We start from the raw sequence: 19,163 nt of genomic DNA on the forward strand, positions 1-19,163 counted from the left end.
AGAGAGAGAGAGAGACTCATTAGGATTATAAAATTATGTTACTAAAGAGAGTGGACAATTTGCATTTATTTGCATTATAGGCGACGTCTCCATTTGGCCATGTTAAGTAAAGCAAGATGATCTTTTGATTAGGATTTTGTAAACCAATGCTTTATAGATATTAATTAAAATACCTGTCTCCCTGGATGTCCTTGTACTCCTTCTGAACCCATGGGGCCCTGTAAAGTGAAGAACCACGTCTTGGAAAGTTGAATAGATCACACCAGAAAAAAAAAAAGCTTCTAAACTTATATAACAAAGTTATCCACCTGAGTTCAGGATTTAGTAGCTCCTAAAGTCAGGTAAGAAAACCTTCCTAGACTTGGCTTAATGACTTTTTTCTAGGCATTAATCCACCAGGATGAATAGCTTCATGGAACATTTTTAAAGAACTAAATAAATGGAAACATTGTAAGTATTAGGAGGAATGTAATCAAAGGGTTGGATGGTATTATACTTAGCTGATTTGGTTTCAAGTCAGAGGTTTTAAATAGACTATTGGATGGCCTCTTTTCTGCTATCCCAAACATATTCTTTGTTGGTGATTATGAGTTTAAAAACAAAGGATAAGGGAAAGGAGAGAAAGAAATGGAAGAGTGATAACTAAATATTGCTAAATACTCAGAGACTTAACATCCTCATGGACAAACTAAAAACACAATTCTCTAAAATGTGCTTATGTAAGGTAAAAGTTGACCAATTTCTTATAACCCAAGGTCTCAGTTCCTGAACGCTAGGAATCAGAAGGGATGATAATTATTTCTCCATTCAAAATAAGATTATTTTGGAAAATGCTGACTCCAAACGTCATTCACTGTGTTCTAGAAGTTCCCAGTCTTGTTTATGTCCTATAGAGATTACACCTGGCTCTCTTTCATTCCTATTCTACTTCTTGCCCACATTCCCTTGGAGTATAAAAGAATAAAGGCAAGAAAGCATGTGCACCATTCTTTAGCTCGGAAGAAAATTACATGTGAAAGTGAGAAGTAACACGTAGGCTGGGGAGCCACCTAAGTGTAGCAGCTACATCATTCCTTGTTCAAGGGAGTCAATCAGTCAAAAGAATGGGGATAAGTGGAGAGGTAAGCCTGCCAGAAAGTTGAGATGAGAAATAAAAGAAGCTTAGTTAGCTATCAAATTACATGAGCAAGGGACCAAACAAGACAAAATGAAGACAAGAGAGCTATATTTCTTTCAAAAAAAAAAAAAAAAAAAAAAAAGGATCAGGTGACTTGATGGACACAGGCAAGTGACACTCCAGGTTCATACCCTAGGTCCTGGCAAACCAAGGATTCCGCTTTCTCCTTTTTCTCCAATAGATCCAAACTCCTGAGGAAAAAAAAAGAAGACAGAAATTATAACACTCATTTTCTCATTGGGATGATGTGGTGGCACATACCTGTAATTTCAGCTCTCTGGAGGCTAAGGCAGGAAGATTCTCATGAATTTGAAGCCAGTCTGGGTTACATAGTGAGTTCCAGGTCAGCCAAGGCTACTTTGCAAGACTCTATCTTAATTATTTTCTTATTTTCTCATTGGTTGCATGGCTCCAAACCACCTCTACTGAGTCCTTAGGGAAGCTCCTTATATTGAACATCTTGCCAAAAAGCACATAGAGAATGAATATGCCCTAGACCATTCATTCAGCATTGCTTTGTGGTTCTAGAAGTAATGCCTTTCCCCCCAAACACTATTGCATGTACTTGTACCATCATGAGCTAACAGCACAGGAATAATAAAGTGTCTAAACTCCCACTCTGATTTTACAGATCAGGAAAAACTTCTGGGAAGGGTATGATCACTAAGAAAGCCGAGTCTTCTGTGATTCCAGAGCCCTTTCTGGAAGAACCAGCTGCATTCTGCCATCTAGGAACTTGACTCTGACAGAACAATGGAAGGTTGTATGGATGTTTGGGAATTTATACTAGAAGGAAGACATTTTACCCTTTAGATACTCATGAGAACCACGGCATCTTTTTCCATGGGAAAGGAATATTTCTACCTACAGTCCCTCACTGGTACTGTTATCTTGTCACATCCTAGGAGTAAACCAAAGGGGATTGTTAATCAGTTCCTTTTTCATTGCTACAAGAAGTGACGACTTATAGCCATGGGTATGAATTTTTGGGCTCTCGAGAAACAAGCAGGAAATCTAAGGAGCAGACAGAGAGAGAACTTTGTCAAGTCTGGGTCCAGGGCCAACATCCAGCCCCCAGGTTTTAGAAATATTCATTACCAAAGTGAATAAAATCTTTCATGTGAAACTTACCTAAAGCCATTTATAACTGCTTAAAACTGTACATATTGGAGCATGGGTTTTTTGTTTGTTTGTTTTAACAAACAGCATTTATTCCTATTGGAAGAGTAAAGGAGGAAATGAAGCTTTCTCAAATATAAGCGTTTCTAAAGATGCCAACTGTTGCTGTGGCATATCTCCCGTTGTTTCCTTGATGTTCCCTGACTCAGCTGGTATGAGGACATTGTCTTGATCCCATCTGTATCCTTTTCTTCCTCTTAAATAATCTGTGTATTATCACAAGTACTGAAACATGGATGAATATTCCTGTGGCTTTATAGGCTCAAGAGTTAAAAAAAAAAATCAAATGTGGGATTTTCTATTGCTTTTTCATTGTGGAGACGGTATCTTTGAGGGGTGCAGTTTAAATAGGGCTTTGGTTCCCACTTTTCTTTTTCCTTCTCTGCTTCTATAGAGTTCAGTCCTTCTCCTGACTATACTGTATAATTTAAAAGGACTGTGGTCAGCGAGAACATGAAGTTGGGTGTATAGGGAGGTGGGGGAGCATCTGGAAGGAGTTGGGGGGAAGGGAATGAATATGATCAAAATATATTCTATGAGATTCTCAAAGATTAAATAAAAATATAATTTAAAAATCAAATGGAATGCAAATTTGTTTGAAATCTTAACTTGTTCCACTCCATATTTCAAATTGGAAACGGAAGTATGTTGCCACCTAGCAGAATGTGTCTAGTGTTCTCTAAAGTTGAATAATTCAAATAACCTTCCCTGACCTGTCCAAAAAATGTTATGGCAGCTAGTGCTGCCCCAAACTCTTTAAACATAAGACTTGTATGAAAGAAAGTTTTCTAAGTGGAAGACCTCTCTCACAGCCTTTCCTGTCTCCCTCTGAAGCAAGGGATTGCTGACTGCATATGTGCAAAGTGATCCAGTAAATACTTGCTGAATCAAGTGCAATAGTGATGCAGAGAATGTAACCACGGCACAAGATACACAAACAAACAAACAAACAAACAAACAAACAAAAGTGCCCAGGAACTGTAACACGCCTCTATCCATCTTTCCCAGGAGGATACATACAAGAAAGTCTTTTATTTCTTCAAAAAGTGAGAGAACATGTATTTTTCCCACCATTTTGAGGTCCAGAGTTTGTGAAAAGTATGAACAAAAACAAACAAGTGAAAAAATGTAAAAAAGGAAATCTCTCTCTCTACGTTAGAGCCAATAAATGATAAATGGCTTGGCAAGATACTGTGCTGCGGGACTCAGCTTGTCTCTCGGCACAGGGAGGCACTGTACAGAGACCTCGCTGAACAAGCTGTTCTAGCTAGAAATCCTGGGACCTGATCCATTACAGTTGGCCTTGGCACACAGTCCTGTCATGGCGGCCTCCCACCCGTCTACTCACCCTTGGCCCAGAAGCCTTCTTAGGGTACTAGCTTAACTCTTTCAGCCTCGTTCTCCAGGCCTCAGGGCTCTTGCTGCTGTTTTGTTTTGGAGGAGACTCAGTCAGAACACTCCACCTACCCAGGAGTCCCCTCAGATCTACTGAACAGTTACCTTCTGGATGTGTCAGATTCATCTCTGCTCTCACCCAGAACCACCCTGTCATTCTACCTTCTCCCAGGGGTCTATGTTCCTGGGATAAAGGGCACATGGGTATACAGTTCCGACAACCTCCAAGGAGGGAACTGTGGCCTACAAGTGTGAGCGTGCTGCTGGGGACAAGGGAGGTGAAATGAGTGAAGCTGGGACCAAGCCAAAAAGTCAGGGATTTTTAATTAAGTAATTAATTAATTTGTTTATTTATTTTTAAACCACAGAGGGTGCTAGAGAAAGAATGTGAGGCATACATCTATCAGATTGTGCATCTTCTCTCCTGCAAAGATTTGGGCTAAAATAGGAAGGAAGGAGGAATCCTTTGGATTCCCTAGAGATTTCTGTCCTCTGAAGGCCTTGCTTTTCCGTGAGCATGGGTAACTGAAAGCTGGTGTGACAGAGGCTCTAGGTTCCAGAAATGTGCTTCTTCTGAAAAGCTCAGGATGCCTCACATATGCTATCACCTTTCCTCTCATAACTTTTCTGTCAGCATATTAAGGTATTGATGAATGTCCACATTAAGCTGGTAGATACATTAGGAGTGAAGGCGGTCTACGATTTGGCTACTGTTTCCCACTGAATCCATGTAAAGGCAAGCTGAAAACTGCTTCCCTTATGCCATTCTATAAAATACAATGTGCAATATAAAAGGAAGCATTTCCCAACTTTGATACTTTTGTTTCCCAGTCAGGGTTTCTGGTTTTTCAACCAGAGCTGTGAAACCTTGAAAAGACAGAGCTGGGAACAGTGTGGTTTCTCATCACATACTGCCATCAGTCAGTCTCTTTTACAGGAGGAAAGGAAACGCGTTGATATAGGCGCGCAGGAAACCCTCCGAGGTCTAAGTGAAGAAAGGGGGAGGGAGGGAGGAAGCATGAGCCAGTGAATCCCAAATCCCAGAGCAGCAGAGATCACAACATCTTGGCGATTGAGAGCCAAAATACTTCCACTGGGTGACTTTCGTGAACTGGACTGCAGGGGGCAGTATGGTATGAGGAAACAAATTCTGAACTGGCCAGCATTCAACAATATAGAAAGGCGAGCAGGGTCTGCATGGGTCTGCACCAGGTCCTCTGTGTATATATCATGGCTCCCAGTTTAGTGCTTTTTTATGGGATTCCTGAGTGTGTGAACGAGTGAGTCTCTGTTTCTTGTGACTTCTCTTGTGCTCTTTTCCTTCTGTTTGTTTCCTCCAATTCCAATGTGTTAGTTTTTATTTTATCTTATTATATTATATTATAATCCCTTGGAAGCCTATTTGTTCTTTAATATGAGACAGAAAGGGAATGGATATGGAGGGGAGAGGATGTGGTGAAAAACTGGGAAGAGTAGAGGGAAGGGAAACTATAATCAGGATATATTATGTTGAGAAAAAAACTATTTTCAATAAAAGGAGAAAAAAGAATTGGTTAAGAAATGCTCAAACAACACTTATTCATTCCGAGAAAAAACCCCAAGAAAACAAAACCCCAGTTCTGAATGGCAGTCTCAGCTCTCTGGGTAAGTAGCTGTGTGACTCTGGACAAGCCTCTTCACTTGCTCAGGACAGGAGGGACAAACCTGGACTCACTTGCTCATCTCACAAGAACGATGCCAAGTGACAAGAGTCTGTACAGAATGCTCTATAAAGAAAGGTACAATCGTTATTCCTAAATCTCCTTGCAAGATGCCATCTGATAGAAACATAATGTGAGCCAGTACGGTACTTGCAGTTTTTAGTAGCTATGCTTTAAAAATGAGATAGCAGTTTTAACAGTTATCCAAATCCATCATAAATATGAGTTGTCTCAAATTATTCTTTCCACACTGGTGTTTCGAGATCCAGTGTGTATTTGCTTACGGTACAGCTCATCTCATTTCAGATGAGCCACATTTCAAGAGCTCCGTAGTCATCTGTAGCTACAGATTATGTCATCGTACAGGAAAGCGTTGTAAAGAATCTTCAATACAGTGTAATTGGGCCTCAGAAGGAAGACTAGTTACGGCCACCGCCACATTGCTGAAAGTTTGCCCAAGCCCCAGAGCTGGAGTTGATTCCAAGGTGAGGGTGCTCTACCTTCAACACCATGGCTCACTTCCTTTCCCATTCACGAGCTGCAAAACTGATTAGAATCAAGGGAGTAGAACAAATGATTCTCTGTGCCCCTTTGTGTTTGTGGGGTAACAGGAATCCTGATGGAAGCAATCTGTGCCACTGGTTCCTGGGCCGTGCTTCCTGACCACGCGGTGAGACACAGAGTATTTCACAGTACTACCAGGAAGAACTGGAGTCCACAGTTATTCCCACTGTGCCAGCAAGTGGGGGCAGGCCTTGTTGTCCTGGATTTATCCACTTTCTCCCAGTCTCTAACCCCAATCCATGAAAATTTTGCCAGCTTCTTCAAAACACATTTTGTCACATAAGAGGCAAGAAAATGCAATGCAGTGGCCTCTTTCCAGTTCTTATGCAAACAAGGCACCTGAAAACTGGATGTATTTATGATCATAGATTTCTGCCTTCTTAACTGATGTTAAATGAGAACTGATTATCAAGTTTTCAAAACTCCCTATTTTTGAGACATACTGAAGTGTTTAGGATGAAATCTGTTGATTCCATACTTCCGATGGACTATGTGCTGCTAACTGTGGAAGCAAGGTAATGAGTAACTATGCCATTGTCTTTGTATGTATTTGCAATGTTCCATAATAACAAATGTAGCTTCTTTGTCAAAAATCAGGTGTTCATAGTCTGTGGGTTAATGTCAGGGTCTTCAGTTAGATTCCATTGATCCACGTGTCTGTTTTTATGCCAATACCAAGTTGTTTTTATTACTATAGCTCTATAGTAGAGCTTGATGTCAGGGATGGTGATGCCTAAAGAAGTTCCTTTGTTGTACAGGATTCTTTTGGCTATCCTGGGCTTTTTGTTTTTACATATGAAGTTGAGTATTATTCTTTCCATGTTTGTGAAGAATTGTGTTGGGATTTTGATGGAGATTGCATTGAATCTGTATATTGCTTTTGGTAAGATTGCCATTTTTACTATGTGGAAACTCCCAGGAATCCACAAGGATGATCCCAGCTAAGACTCCTAGCAATAGTGGAGAGGGTGCCTGAATTGGCCTTCTCCTGTAGTCAGATTGGTAACTACCCTAATTGTTATCATACAATCTACATCCAGCAACTGATGGAAGCAGATGCAGAGATCCACAGCTAAGCACTGGGTCAAGCTCCTGGAGTTCAGCTGAAGAGAGGAAGGAGAGATTATAAGAGCAAGTGTAGGGGGATCAACACCACAATGGGGAAAACCACAAAGACAGCTGACCCAAGCTAGTAGGAGCTCATGGACTCTGGACTGACAGCTTGGGAACCTGCATGGGACCGAACTAGGCCCTCTGAATGTGGGTGACAGTTGTGTGGCTTGGTCTGTTTGTGGGCCCCCTGGCAGTGGAACCAGGATTTATTCCTGGTACATGAACTGGCTTTCTTGAGCCCATTCCCTGTGGAGGGATGCCTTGCTCAACCTTGATGCAGGGGGAAGGGGCTTGGTCCTGTCTCAACTTGATATGCCAGACTTTGTTGACTCTACATGGGAGGCTTTACTCTCTCTGAGGAAGGGAGGAGGTGGGGAGGGAGGGGAGAAGGAGAAGGGAAGGGAAGGGGAAGTTGGTATGTAAAATGAAAAAAATAAAAAATAAACTTAAAAAATATAGCGTGTTTATCTTTCCACTTCCCTCCATTTCCATTGCTATCACCATGGCCTGAGCTATTACCACCATCTTTTGCCTCGGCTGCTGTAGTAACTTGTGCTTACTGCTCCAGATCCTCCTATCTGTCCCTCCCCCAGACAGAATCATCTTAGTAATACAATCCAGAGATGGGGAGATGGGATAAAATTCTTGCAATGCAAGTGCGAGGAGCAGAGTGTAGACCCCCAGAACTGACTTAAAAGACAGGAAGGCATGGTGACACCCTGTAATCCCAGCACTCAGAAGACAGAGGCAGGGATCCCTGGGACAGCCCTGGATTCTGCAAGAGACTCTGCCTCAATAAATAATGTGAAGAGCAATCTAGGGAGACATCCAATGTCATCTTTGGGCTTCCACACACATGTATACATGCATGAATATGCACTTACACACAAAGGTGCACTCACACATATATAAACATACACACACACCATGCACACACTTGTGCACACATACACAAACACACATACTCACTCACAAATAGCTTCTCATGACACTTCAAATAAAAGCCACAATTGACTTTTGAAGCTTGCTGTGGGATGGTCTGTATGTCAAATGTGTTGCTGATTAGTCAATAAATAAAACACTGATTGGCCATTGGCTAGGCAGGAAGTGTAGGCGGGACAAGGAGGAGAATAAAGCTGGGAAGTGGAAGGCTGAGTCAGAGAGACACTGCCAGCCACCACGATGAGAAACAGCATGTGAAGATGCCGGGAAGCCATGAGCCATGTGGCAAGGTATAGATTAATGGAAATGGATTAATTTAAGCTGTAAGAACAGTTAGCAAGAAGCCTGCCACGGCCATACAGTTTGTAACCAATATAAGTGTCTGTGTTTACTTGGTTGGGTCTGAGTGTCTGTGGGACTGGCAGGTGAGAGAGTTTGTCCTGACTGTGGGCCAGGCAGGAAAACTCTAGCTACAGAAGCTGGCTGTGACCCGAGTCCTATGTCTCTCCGTTTGTTCTTTCCTTTCCATTCATTTGCTTTATTTTGATTTTTGAGATAGGGTCTTGCTGTGTAGCCCATGAGAACTCATGACGGTCCTTCTGCCTCAGCCTCCTAGTTGGTAGGACTAGAGTTATATGCTACCATGCCAGGCCCTGACCACTCATCTGCTGTGCCTCTGAAGTGTTGAGCTTTTCAGCCTCAGGGTGTTGGAACTTAAGGTTCCCTCAGTTGACAAGCACTCTTTCTCCTATTTACATGACTTGTTCCTTCATATTATACAGGGTTCAGCTTACATAGGACTTAATGAGAGAGGCTTTTGTTGACCACTCTCTCCCAAGTGTTTCTCTACCAATGCTTTATCACTGCATTCATCTTCTATCTTTTATGTATCACCATTGTATGGAACTTTTTTGTTCAGTTTTCTTTGTGCCACTGGGAATAGAAGCCAGGGCCTTGGGGGTGCTAGGCAAACAGTGTACCACTGAGCCACATCACAGCTCATGAATTTGTTGTTGATTCATCTCTTGTTTTCTACATTCCTTATAATTTTTCCATTAGAATGTAATCTCAAAGACAGAGAGGAAATTTTATTAGTTGCTCTTATAGCCTGTGAGTCCAGTAGAAAACGTGGCACATAGTAGCCTTCCAAAAACATTTGCTGAGTGTAAGAATCTAAGCTAGGGAGGCAGATAGGAAAGTAAAGCTAGGATTACTCAGAACAGATATTGTTTATTGAATGCTTGATAAGTTCCAGCTATGTACAAAGCTTTCTCTCATGTGTGTTATCTCATTTCATCTTCAGATATACTCTATCACTGTCCTCTTTTCTGGCTAGGAGAACAAAAATCAGAAATCTTAAGAGATTTTTGGACCAGAAGGCAAGTCTAGGTCTGTTTTAACTCTAAAGTTTGAGCATGGAGAGCCATGCTAAAAGTTCCATGAGGTCAGGAAACAAAAATATTTCCTTCAAGGAGTTCAGTGAAGACAGTAGCATTCACAGAAATAACCAGGGGTGGAGGTCTTCCTGTCAGCCATATGGTGCTTTTTATACAGCAAGACCCCGGAATACATGTTTACCAAGTGCAAAGACTTACCGGGAAACCTGGAGGGCCACTCATGCCTGGGAGACCTGGAGGCCCTGGTTCACCCTGGAAAGTTAACCAAAGGCTAATGAGTAGCAGCAAGAAGGAATGAACATGAATGATAGAGGCTCCTTTAAAGTACTTGGGCCACTCAGTATGGAAGCAATAATTATGAGTATCACAGCATGGGACAGTGGTATAGATCCATATGCTTGCCAGGTTGTCTTAGTTTAGGGAGACCCTTGGCCTATGGAAGGTCAATGAATAATACACATTCTCAAACATTCAGGTGAACTGAGACAGAGAATGGTTAGTTGTTTCATTTCTTGTGGAAGAAGCTGCTTCAAAAATACAGGCTACAAAGAAAAGAATGATCTTAAGCCAAGGCTAAGAATCAAAATTTGGAAAGAGACACATAACATTCTAATATCTCTCTTCCTGAAGTGCTAATTTATCTTACATGAGCTATGGAAAAGCTCCCTATGGTTTAGGACAGATTGGAGGGGCAAATAATCTCCTTCATACTCTTAGACTGGTCCCAAATCAAGAATTTCCCCAATATAAAGCTAAAACAGTTGTTCTCAACTTGTGGGTCATGACTCCCTTGGGGGGGTTCAAACAACCCTTTCACAGGGGTTGTATATCAGATATTTACATTATGATTCACAAAAAGTAGCAAAATTACAGTTATGCAGTAGAAATGAAATAATTTTATGGTTGGGGGTCACCACAACATGAGGAACTATATTAAAGGGTCACAACATCAGGAAAGTTGAGAACCAATGAGCTAGAGGAAATGGAATTGTTCACAAAGACAACATTAAAGAAATGAGACTCTGTTTCCACCTGGGCCCCTTTATCATGGAAATGGAATCACAAAATTCAAAGGAACCCCATGAAGGAAATGCAGCCTCCTGAAAGATATCAGTTCACTTTAACAGAATAGAACTGTTGAAACACAATCATGAACACAGTTTATCCAAATAGAAATGGGCAGATTATGAAATATAATCTCCAGCCTTGGTGGTTCAGGTAAGGCAAATTAGATCATCCACTGCCACCTGTTAACAATATTCCCTATATTCAAGGTCAACTATTTTCCCCCAGGGCCTTGCACAAGCTCTCTACCACTGAATAAAGCTTAGAGGGCGAATAATGTCTTCAAAATGATAACGCAAAAGGAAACATTTATACTCAATGTATTTGGTGGACAACTTAAATACTGAGAGGTTTGGAGTTCAGAGGAAAAACATCCAAGCATGCTATGCTTGTCTTAATTTATTTGGCGTATTAAAATTGAATGTGCACGCCTGAGATAAAAAAAAATGTTTAAATGAATAGTCAGATATAGGTACACTCACATCTACACACCAGAAAACAACTCAGGATTTTCAGAATTCTTTCCATCAAGAACAAAACAAAGAAGGCTTTGCCTTCCCTTCCAAAACCCATTACTTCCACTTTGGAATTGGCTCAGGTCAGTCTGATTACTTGACTTGAATTCTAGTATTAACAGGAAAGGGTCAGTTAATGTTTCCTGTAATAAATGTTTGCTACCTTGGAGCCTTTTTTCCCTTTGGGGAATCCCATGAATTCTAGTTCCCCAGTAGATGGAGGTGGTCCTGCTGGGCCAGGGAGGCCAACATCCCCCTGTAAAATCAAAGAGACCATTGAACAAAGGATAATTATGCAGACCAGTTTTGCAAAAGGTAAGCTTGTCTTCTGGTTGTGATTCACAAATAAATTGTCCATTATTTTGGTCTTTTTACCACATTGTGCCAAGGAGAAAAACCAAAGTTTCATTGATAAGGGATAAGAAGAATTCTAAGCTTGCGAGTGAGTTTAGTACTATCATTGCAGAGGGATAAAGCAAATGGATGAGAGAAAAACAGATTCACAGTTGCATGCTCATATACAAAAGGGTAGTGAGAGAGCCACATAGGATTTGAGCAAGGGGAATGGCTACCTCTTGCCAACAGTGATAAGACTCTATTTGGTTTGTGTAGCCTGTAGTCCATAGGCTGCTTATGGCCACACACAATCAAAGGTAGCTATAGATGTGTCTCAACACAAAATTGTAAACTCTTAAAAAACATTATGAGATATTTTTCTGTGATTTTCTTTTAGTAAAACTGTGGCACAATGTCAAAAGGTTGTACATGTCTGATTGGCCCAAAGATGGGAAGGAAGGGAAGAAAAGAGAATAGTAAAAGAGACATTAAGAGAGACAGAAGAGTGAGGAAATAAGTGTATGAGTGTTTGTGTGCATGCATGTGTGCGTTCGTGTGTGTGTGTGTGTGTGTGTGTGTGTGTGTGTGTGTGTGTGTGTGTGTGTGTATAGGAGGGTAAGGGGGAAGAGAGAAAGAAGGTTAGAGAGAAGCAGGAAGCAAAGAAAAGGAAAGAGCAGGCAATAGAATATGCAAAACGCAGATAAATACCTAGGTGGAAGAAAAGGAAAGAATACATCTTAAGAGAGTATATTTGTAGGCAATATCGACTTATACATAGGAAGCAGGGTGAAAATTTTTGAAAGAAAAGACTCCAAAGGCCCATGTGTGTGGCATGTGGACATGTAGCTCTCAATGGATCCCATAGGGGAACTACATGAGGTGGGAAATGGCCATTTTCTAAGACAGAAAAGAAACCTATTTATCCAAGCATGCAAATATGTGTAACTAGAGACATTTCTTGGAGTATGTGAGATGCAGATTGCATTTTCAAAATCTATTTACCTTGACTCCTTTTTCTCCTTGGAAACCTAACCCCATATTTCCCTGGGGCACACAGGTGCAGGGAGGAAAAAGAAAATCAATTACTAATAATCTCTGGCAACTTAAATTGGAATGTGTTATTTTTATTTTTTAACTAGAAAATAGATTTCAACCAGTATCTTTGTGGAAAAAAAAATTAGAGAACTTGGTGGCAGGACATAAATACTACCAAAGCATACTTACATCAGGACCAGGAGGTCCAGCTGGGCCTGGGGGACCCTGGATTAACAAGTAAGAAAAGAGTGAGTATTTCTTCATTACAGACAAAACCAAAACAAAACAAAACAAAAAACACGGCCACATTGGGCAATAGCATGGATATGCTGGCTCTTTGATTAATGCAGACCAGCTCTGGAATAGTGGATTTTTAGCTCCATCTTTCATGATTTCTTTTGAAAAGATTTTTATTTTTAATTATGTATATATGTCTGTGCCTGAGTGTGGATTTGTGCACACAAGTGTAGTGACTGCCAACCAAGGCTAGAAGATGGTGATTGGATCCCATGGAGCTCCTGGAGTTTACAGACAGTTGTTGGTTATTGTGAGTTACCTAGTGTTGGTGCTAGGAACCAAACTTGGATCCTCCCCAAGAGTAGCATGTGCTCTTAACCCTTGATCTATCTCTCCATTCCCTCTCATTATTTCTTTTATGTTCTTTTGAAATCTCCCAAATTAGCCTGGTAGTCACATTCATGTGAAGGCAGTAAAAGTAGCATGTGTTATTCCTTATAACATGCTAGGAATGTTTCAATGTGACTTGGTGAAGTCCAGTCATAGTAGTAAGTAGCAGGGTTTAGGCATTCTTGAGACTGACCTGGGGACAAGGCCTTCCCAGAAGCAGAGTTGACTGGCTATATTCTTCTTTTACCCGTGATACATAGTTTCAGTGTCAGAAAAAAATAGGTAGGTACAGCTGTTCAAGATACAAGGCTGAGAAGATTTAGAAGTATCCTTAGAAGGGTAATGGTAATGGTTGGAATGATTAATTAGCAATGCATGGCATAATTAGGGAGCAGACAGCATCAATAGATGTGTCAAGTATCTGTTTTCTCTTGGCTACACCTCAGGTTGAGCTATACTAGCAAGCTTTAGGGGCACAGAATGGATGGTCAGGAAAAACCCCAAAACACGATCAACAAGGACAACGAATATCTCTGAGCAAGAGCATGTTTCAAGCCTGGAGTGCTGATATGCCTTTAATCCCAGCACTCAGGAGGTGGAAGCAGGTGGACACTGTGATGTCAAAGCTAACCTGGTCTACAAAGTGAGTTCCAGGATAGCCAGGGCTACATGGTGAGAACCTGTGTCTAAAAGAAAGACAAGGGAGGGAGAGAGGGATAAAGAGAATGAACATGTTCCGGTATAATCTTCCAGCAATGGCTTTTGCCCTTCTGTAAGAGAGCCTGAATTACATAGGCCTGCATTTGACCCATGGCCCAGTGAAGAAAGTGAATACTGCAAACACACACTAGTTTTAAGTTGGCCTTACTTGTAAGCCTGGTGGTCCTATGGGTCCTGATTCTCCAGGAGATCCAGGGGATCCTGATGGACCCTGGAGACACAAGAAGTTTTTAACAAGGTCAAAAGGCAAGATAGCTTTTCAAAAAAACAAAACAAAGCAAAAAAATACATCCACAAGAATTGTATGAGTTATTACAGCATTTTTATTCATAATAGAAAATGTTGGAACTGTTCCAAGAAGTCACTGATACAGGGATTGATAAATGAACTGTGACACACAACAGTGAAAAGCAGCAAATTTACTTATATATGGAACAATATGGATGAATCTCAAAAGCACTGTGGTGAGAGAGGCTAGACCCAAAAGCCTATATATTATATTATTCCCTATATATGAGTCTCTAGGTTAATTGAAAACTGATCTGCACTGAAGAATAATCACAACAGTGTTTGCCTTTAGGGTGGGGTAGGGACAGGGATTGACTGTGAAGAGGCAAGAGGGAATTTTCTGGGGTGATGCTATGTTCTGTGGCTAAATAGAATTTTGGGTTACCTAGGAGTATGCATCTGTCAAAATTCAGCAAACACACATTTAACTTTTGTGGATGTCTTTGCATATACATTATAAACCAAAAGGAAACAAAAGCAAACATTGAAGTTTAACTGATACTAGGCATACTATTATATTTAGGAGTAATTCAGTGACATGCTTTGAAATGCATCAAAACAGGGTGAACTGATGGATAGACAGTGATAGATAGATGGACAGGAGAGTAATAAAGATATTCTAGCAAAATATTAAAGTTATGAATGATTATTTTAAAATTTATTATACTTGGATCTGTATTTGAATTTTTACTATTAAAGTTTTTTTTAAAAGAAAAAAATCAAGTTATTTAGTATCAGATAAAACATACTTCAAGATATAAAAAGGGGGTATTTCATAATGATAAATGGGTCAATTCCAGAAGATATCATAGTATTACACATATCTATACATAACAAAAAGTTTCAACACACACAAAGCAAAAACTGATAGAACTGTAGGCAAGCTAGATAAAACATGTTATCATTAAAAGTTTCAATATCTTTCCCTCAGTAATTTGTAGAACTTAAAAAATACAGTCAGCTTACTGATTATCAAGACACTATCATCTATCTTGATAGAATAAGTATTGCTTAAATCATTATAGCCACTAACTGCTGGATATGTGTTCTCGCAAGTTCTGATCATAAACCCAACTCGAGCAAATTTAATAGGATTAAACACCAGAGTGTGTCCTCTTAATTTTGTTAAAATCAAACTAGAAATTGATAATAGAAAGGTAGCTAGAAAGTAGCCAAATACTTGTTAATAAGAAAATATACTCTAAATATTCCACAGGTCAAGGGGAAAGTAAAAAATCACATGGAAATTTAGAAAATGTATAGAATTGAGTATCAATACTTAAAGCAAGATTGAAATTAGGAGAAAGCTGGTCTGGGGACATGTAAGGCTCCATGTCAGTGGGGTAGCAGGATGCAGGTGGTATGTGCCCAAGAAAGGGATGGAAAGCCTAAGAGAGGTCAAAGTTTAGACAACAGGAAGAGAAAAAAGAATTAGAGGATTCTCTAGAAATGAAGGTGCTGTGATCTACTCATCTACATAGAAGAATAATCACAATGGTGTTCACCTTTAGGGCAGTATTGGGACAGGGATTGACTGTGAAGAGGTAGGAGGGAATTTTCTGGGGTGATGCTAATGTTCTGTGACTTAATAAAATTTTAGATTGACAACCAGTAACAATCCATGGTCTCCTTATTGATAACAAACCTTGTCCTCAAAGCTAAGTCCTTTTTGCATCATGTCTGTATTGACAGGTAAAGACTACGTCTGTGAGCAGGGGACTGAATCCTTAAGAGAAATTGTGAAGCAAACAGATTAGTTAGTATTATATGAATTTAATGAACACACTTTTAAAGCCATTTTTTTTTAGCTCTGGAGACCCTCTATACCTTGATCCTTAGTTATGTTTGTCTTTTTGTGTGGGCTTACATACTTCATATTTTTGTATAAACATCCATCCACTGCTAGCAAGTCTAAACTTTATCCATACTTCTTAGAAGCTACATTCTCTTTCATAGATACATATCTCCTACCAGAATTTTAGATACATAGTTCTTCCCTAAGGGCTTCTGGAATTCTTCTGACACATTCCTACCCTTACATTTTTACTTCCTTTGTGGGAGGGACAATGTCTCTATTGCCTGTGGGATCACTCATAGCACTTTGCTCATAGTGGGTACTCCATTTGTACTGAGAACTAACAAGACAAAAGAAGATAAGAAAGAACAAATACAAGAAATAGGGGACAGTTCTTAAGCTTTTTCAAAAGTAAGCAGTGGCAATGTGGAATCTCAAGGAAAAAGAAATTTCTTAGGAGTACAACTTGTGGACTTTCATGTACTCTCATCAATGCCCGAAAATAAATTACTGTATGTGATACCTTTAAAATGAGTGTGTATACATAACACTGGACACACAGAAAAACACTTAGATGGTTGCTGAATGAAAGGCATGGTACCTTCCTAATACACGCAAGAGAATAGAGTGGACTTCCTTATCCATTGTTTTCCTTTCCATGTTTTCACCCCATCAACCACAGTGAACAGGAAAAGTACGAAAGTGCTTATGTTCAAGGAGTCGTTAGGTAGTCACCCAATGCTATGTCTCATAGCCTACATTATTCACCTTACTTCATCACATCACAGAGGCTTTGTGCTGTGTCACATCTTCACAAGAAGAGGAATGCGGAGTACAGGACACTAACTTACTTTGAGAAGGGATTCAGGTTGTTGTTGGGGCGAGGGGGGGAATCACAGTAGCATAACTTTTATTACTTATCTTACTATAGTATGTTAAAGTTTATTAGCAACTGTTCCTAATATCTTACTATGCTTAGCTTATAATTTAACTCTATCATAGGTCTATGTACAGAGGAAGAGCATGGTCTATATAGGGCTTAGTATTATCTTTGGTTTCAGGCATCCACTGGGGGCTTTGGAAAATATCCCCTGCCAATAAGGGGTGCATCAGATCCCTGATCTAAGTCTGAAGATTGCCTGTCTTAAAACTTGAGGTGGGCAGTTCATCATCTGGAAAACGCAGATAGTATGACTTGTTCTAGCTCAACACTCTGGATTTTCCATGAGTAAGTCTGTGAGGCCCTTTGAATTCCACCAAGAAGAGGAAAAAGATAACCATTTGTGAGTCAACAAAGCACAGAGAGGTCAACACAAGAAGTATGACTTACGGTGATTCCATCCAGTCCAGGCAGCCCAGGATCCCCCTGAGAAACATACAAAGCACACAGAAGAGATTAATAAATCAAGCCCGCAGGGTTTCAGACAACCAACCTAAGATTCATAGGGATAGAAACAGATTGCTGCAACTTAGGCCCCTGTCAAGGTCTTGTGTTTTAAAATGCATGAATCGCCTGTATCTAACCATTTACTTTTTCCCTGTGAACATTCTGGACTCTAGAAAACACATATTATAGCCTTGGCTGAACAAGATTTCCTATTTTACCTAGATTAATTAATTTTCACAATTGCTAGGAACTTATCAATTAGAAACGGCTTCTGCAGGCTGGTGATTTTCTGCTCTTTTTGGAGGAAAGCAAAGCTACCTTCCCATGTGCCTTCATCCCCAGAGAATCTGTGCCTATATGTATACAATGCAAATCAGACATTTCAAGGGAAAATCAACAGAGCATACAGACTCTGATTACGTTTTAATTACTTTGCAGCATCTTAAGCCACTGTATGAATCTGTAATATAACCATCTCGTGGAAATTGCTGTGTTCCATTGGATCCAAGGTTTCTTTGATTTCTGGAAAAACCATTTAATCAATGTTTGCTAAGACAATGGCTGCATTTTGACACCTGCTAGTCTTGCCCCACTTGGCTTCCAGTAAAAAACCTCTAAGCTCCCTGTAGCATGGAAAGAACACTGCCTGAAGTTTAGTTCTTCAGAGAACTGGCCATCTGGCTCTGAGTAAGTCACATAGCCTTAGATTTTTCAATCTGTAAAATGAGTGACATGACTCCAAAAAACATGAGGCCCTTGTCAGATTTAATGTTCTATCTTCTGCTATGGTACCCACAGTCAAGAACCCAAATCTCCCTGCTTCTTCTCTAGTTATCCAGCTGTTCCATCCCCATCGTTGCTTTTACAGCCAGTTTCCAAGGGTCTTGGCCCTGTACCCAAATGGAAGACAGTAAGCATGGTGTATTCTCCCCTCTGGTTGTGGGCACATAAATTCCTATTTGCTACCAGGGCAGTGAAGGGTTCTTTTCCTAGTATGGGGAGGAATAGAGTCAATCATTTGAAACCAGAGTTTATTGAGGTTCACAAAGCCACCAGCTAGCACATAGAGAGAGTAAGCCTCAATAAAGGAAGATTCCTGACAAGAGATTAGATTCTAGTCAGTTGCAACGAGGACTGGCAATTTTTTCTAGGCATTCAGGAATCTAGAGAAGAAGGGGGCAAGGATGCTGGGGTGATAGCCATTCTAAACTGTGTAATGATATGGATCCAAACCAAGGAACAGAGACACTAAGGGCTTCAGAGGAAACGAGAACGTGTCTGCCTCAAGAAAATGTTTTGGCTTATCAAAGAAAATAATAATTATGCAAAACTGTTTGCCAACTTGTCTCTTATTTTTGGTGCAGATTCTGGAAAGCAAATCTCTTGACAGCACAGTTGCAAACATTTCTGCTAATGTTTCCACCACAAGAAAGCTTGGGGTCCTTCTTAAAGCAGCTGGGATTGCTCCTTAAGCAGGGATACAGCTAGTTCTGGAAGTAATTCAGTCTGAGGTGGGGCCCAGCCCTGGGGAACCTCATTTCCCACCCATTCGGCTGCCTGCTGTAGGAGCTTTTACCTTCATTCCTGTGATGCTGCCTTGAAAAGGAGCAGATTCTCCTTTTGAACCTTTGTGACCAGGCAGACCCTGGGTAAAATATGAGAAACTTGTGAGAAATGCATGTTCACATTGTGCATGTGCGCGTGCACTCACCTCCCCCCCCCCCCCCCCCCACATACACAGACAGAGTTTGGCTAGCAATATGTCCTGATTAGACAGAGGATCAGGCAATGAGAACCTGAAATTATGTGTCTTAGTCTGTGAAAAAAAAATTGGCTGTGTTAAGGGGCAAAGCCCAACCTCTGAAGAGCTCATCTCAAGGCTGCTTTTCTTTTGTCTCTACGTCTGGGGCCTGTGAAGGGATGAGGGG

The 19,163-nt window shown here is 40.5% G+C and overlaps 1 protein-coding gene across 1 annotated transcript in view; it reads right to left on the reverse strand.

The window, feature by feature from the left end:
* Col4a6 (collagen type IV alpha 6 chain) overlaps nt 1-19,163 on the reverse strand; it is a 285,743-nt gene that overhangs the window by 39,205 nt on the left and 227,375 nt on the right. The window contains exons 7-15 of the mRNA XM_052737073.1: nt 18,812-18,880; nt 17,179-17,214; nt 13,914-13,976; nt 12,608-12,643; nt 12,386-12,427; nt 11,211-11,303; nt 9,666-9,719; nt 1,309-1,368; nt 174-218 (exon numbers count right to left, since the gene is read on the reverse strand). Of these exons, the coding sequence (XP_052593033.1) occupies nt 174-218; nt 1,309-1,368; nt 9,666-9,719; nt 11,211-11,303; nt 12,386-12,427; nt 12,608-12,643; nt 13,914-13,976; nt 17,179-17,214; nt 18,812-18,880 (498 nt within the window). The remainder of the gene's footprint in view (nt 1-173; nt 219-1,308; nt 1,369-9,665; nt 9,720-11,210; nt 11,304-12,385; nt 12,428-12,607; nt 12,644-13,913; nt 13,977-17,178; nt 17,215-18,811; nt 18,881-19,163) is intronic.

Source organism: Peromyscus californicus, unplaced genomic scaffold (assembly GCF_007827085.1).
Source record: "Peromyscus californicus insignis strain IS unplaced genomic scaffold, ASM782708v3 Scaffold_10__1_contigs__length_136768540, whole genome shotgun sequence".
Taxonomy (NCBI): domain Eukaryota; kingdom Metazoa; phylum Chordata; class Mammalia; order Rodentia; family Cricetidae; genus Peromyscus; species Peromyscus californicus.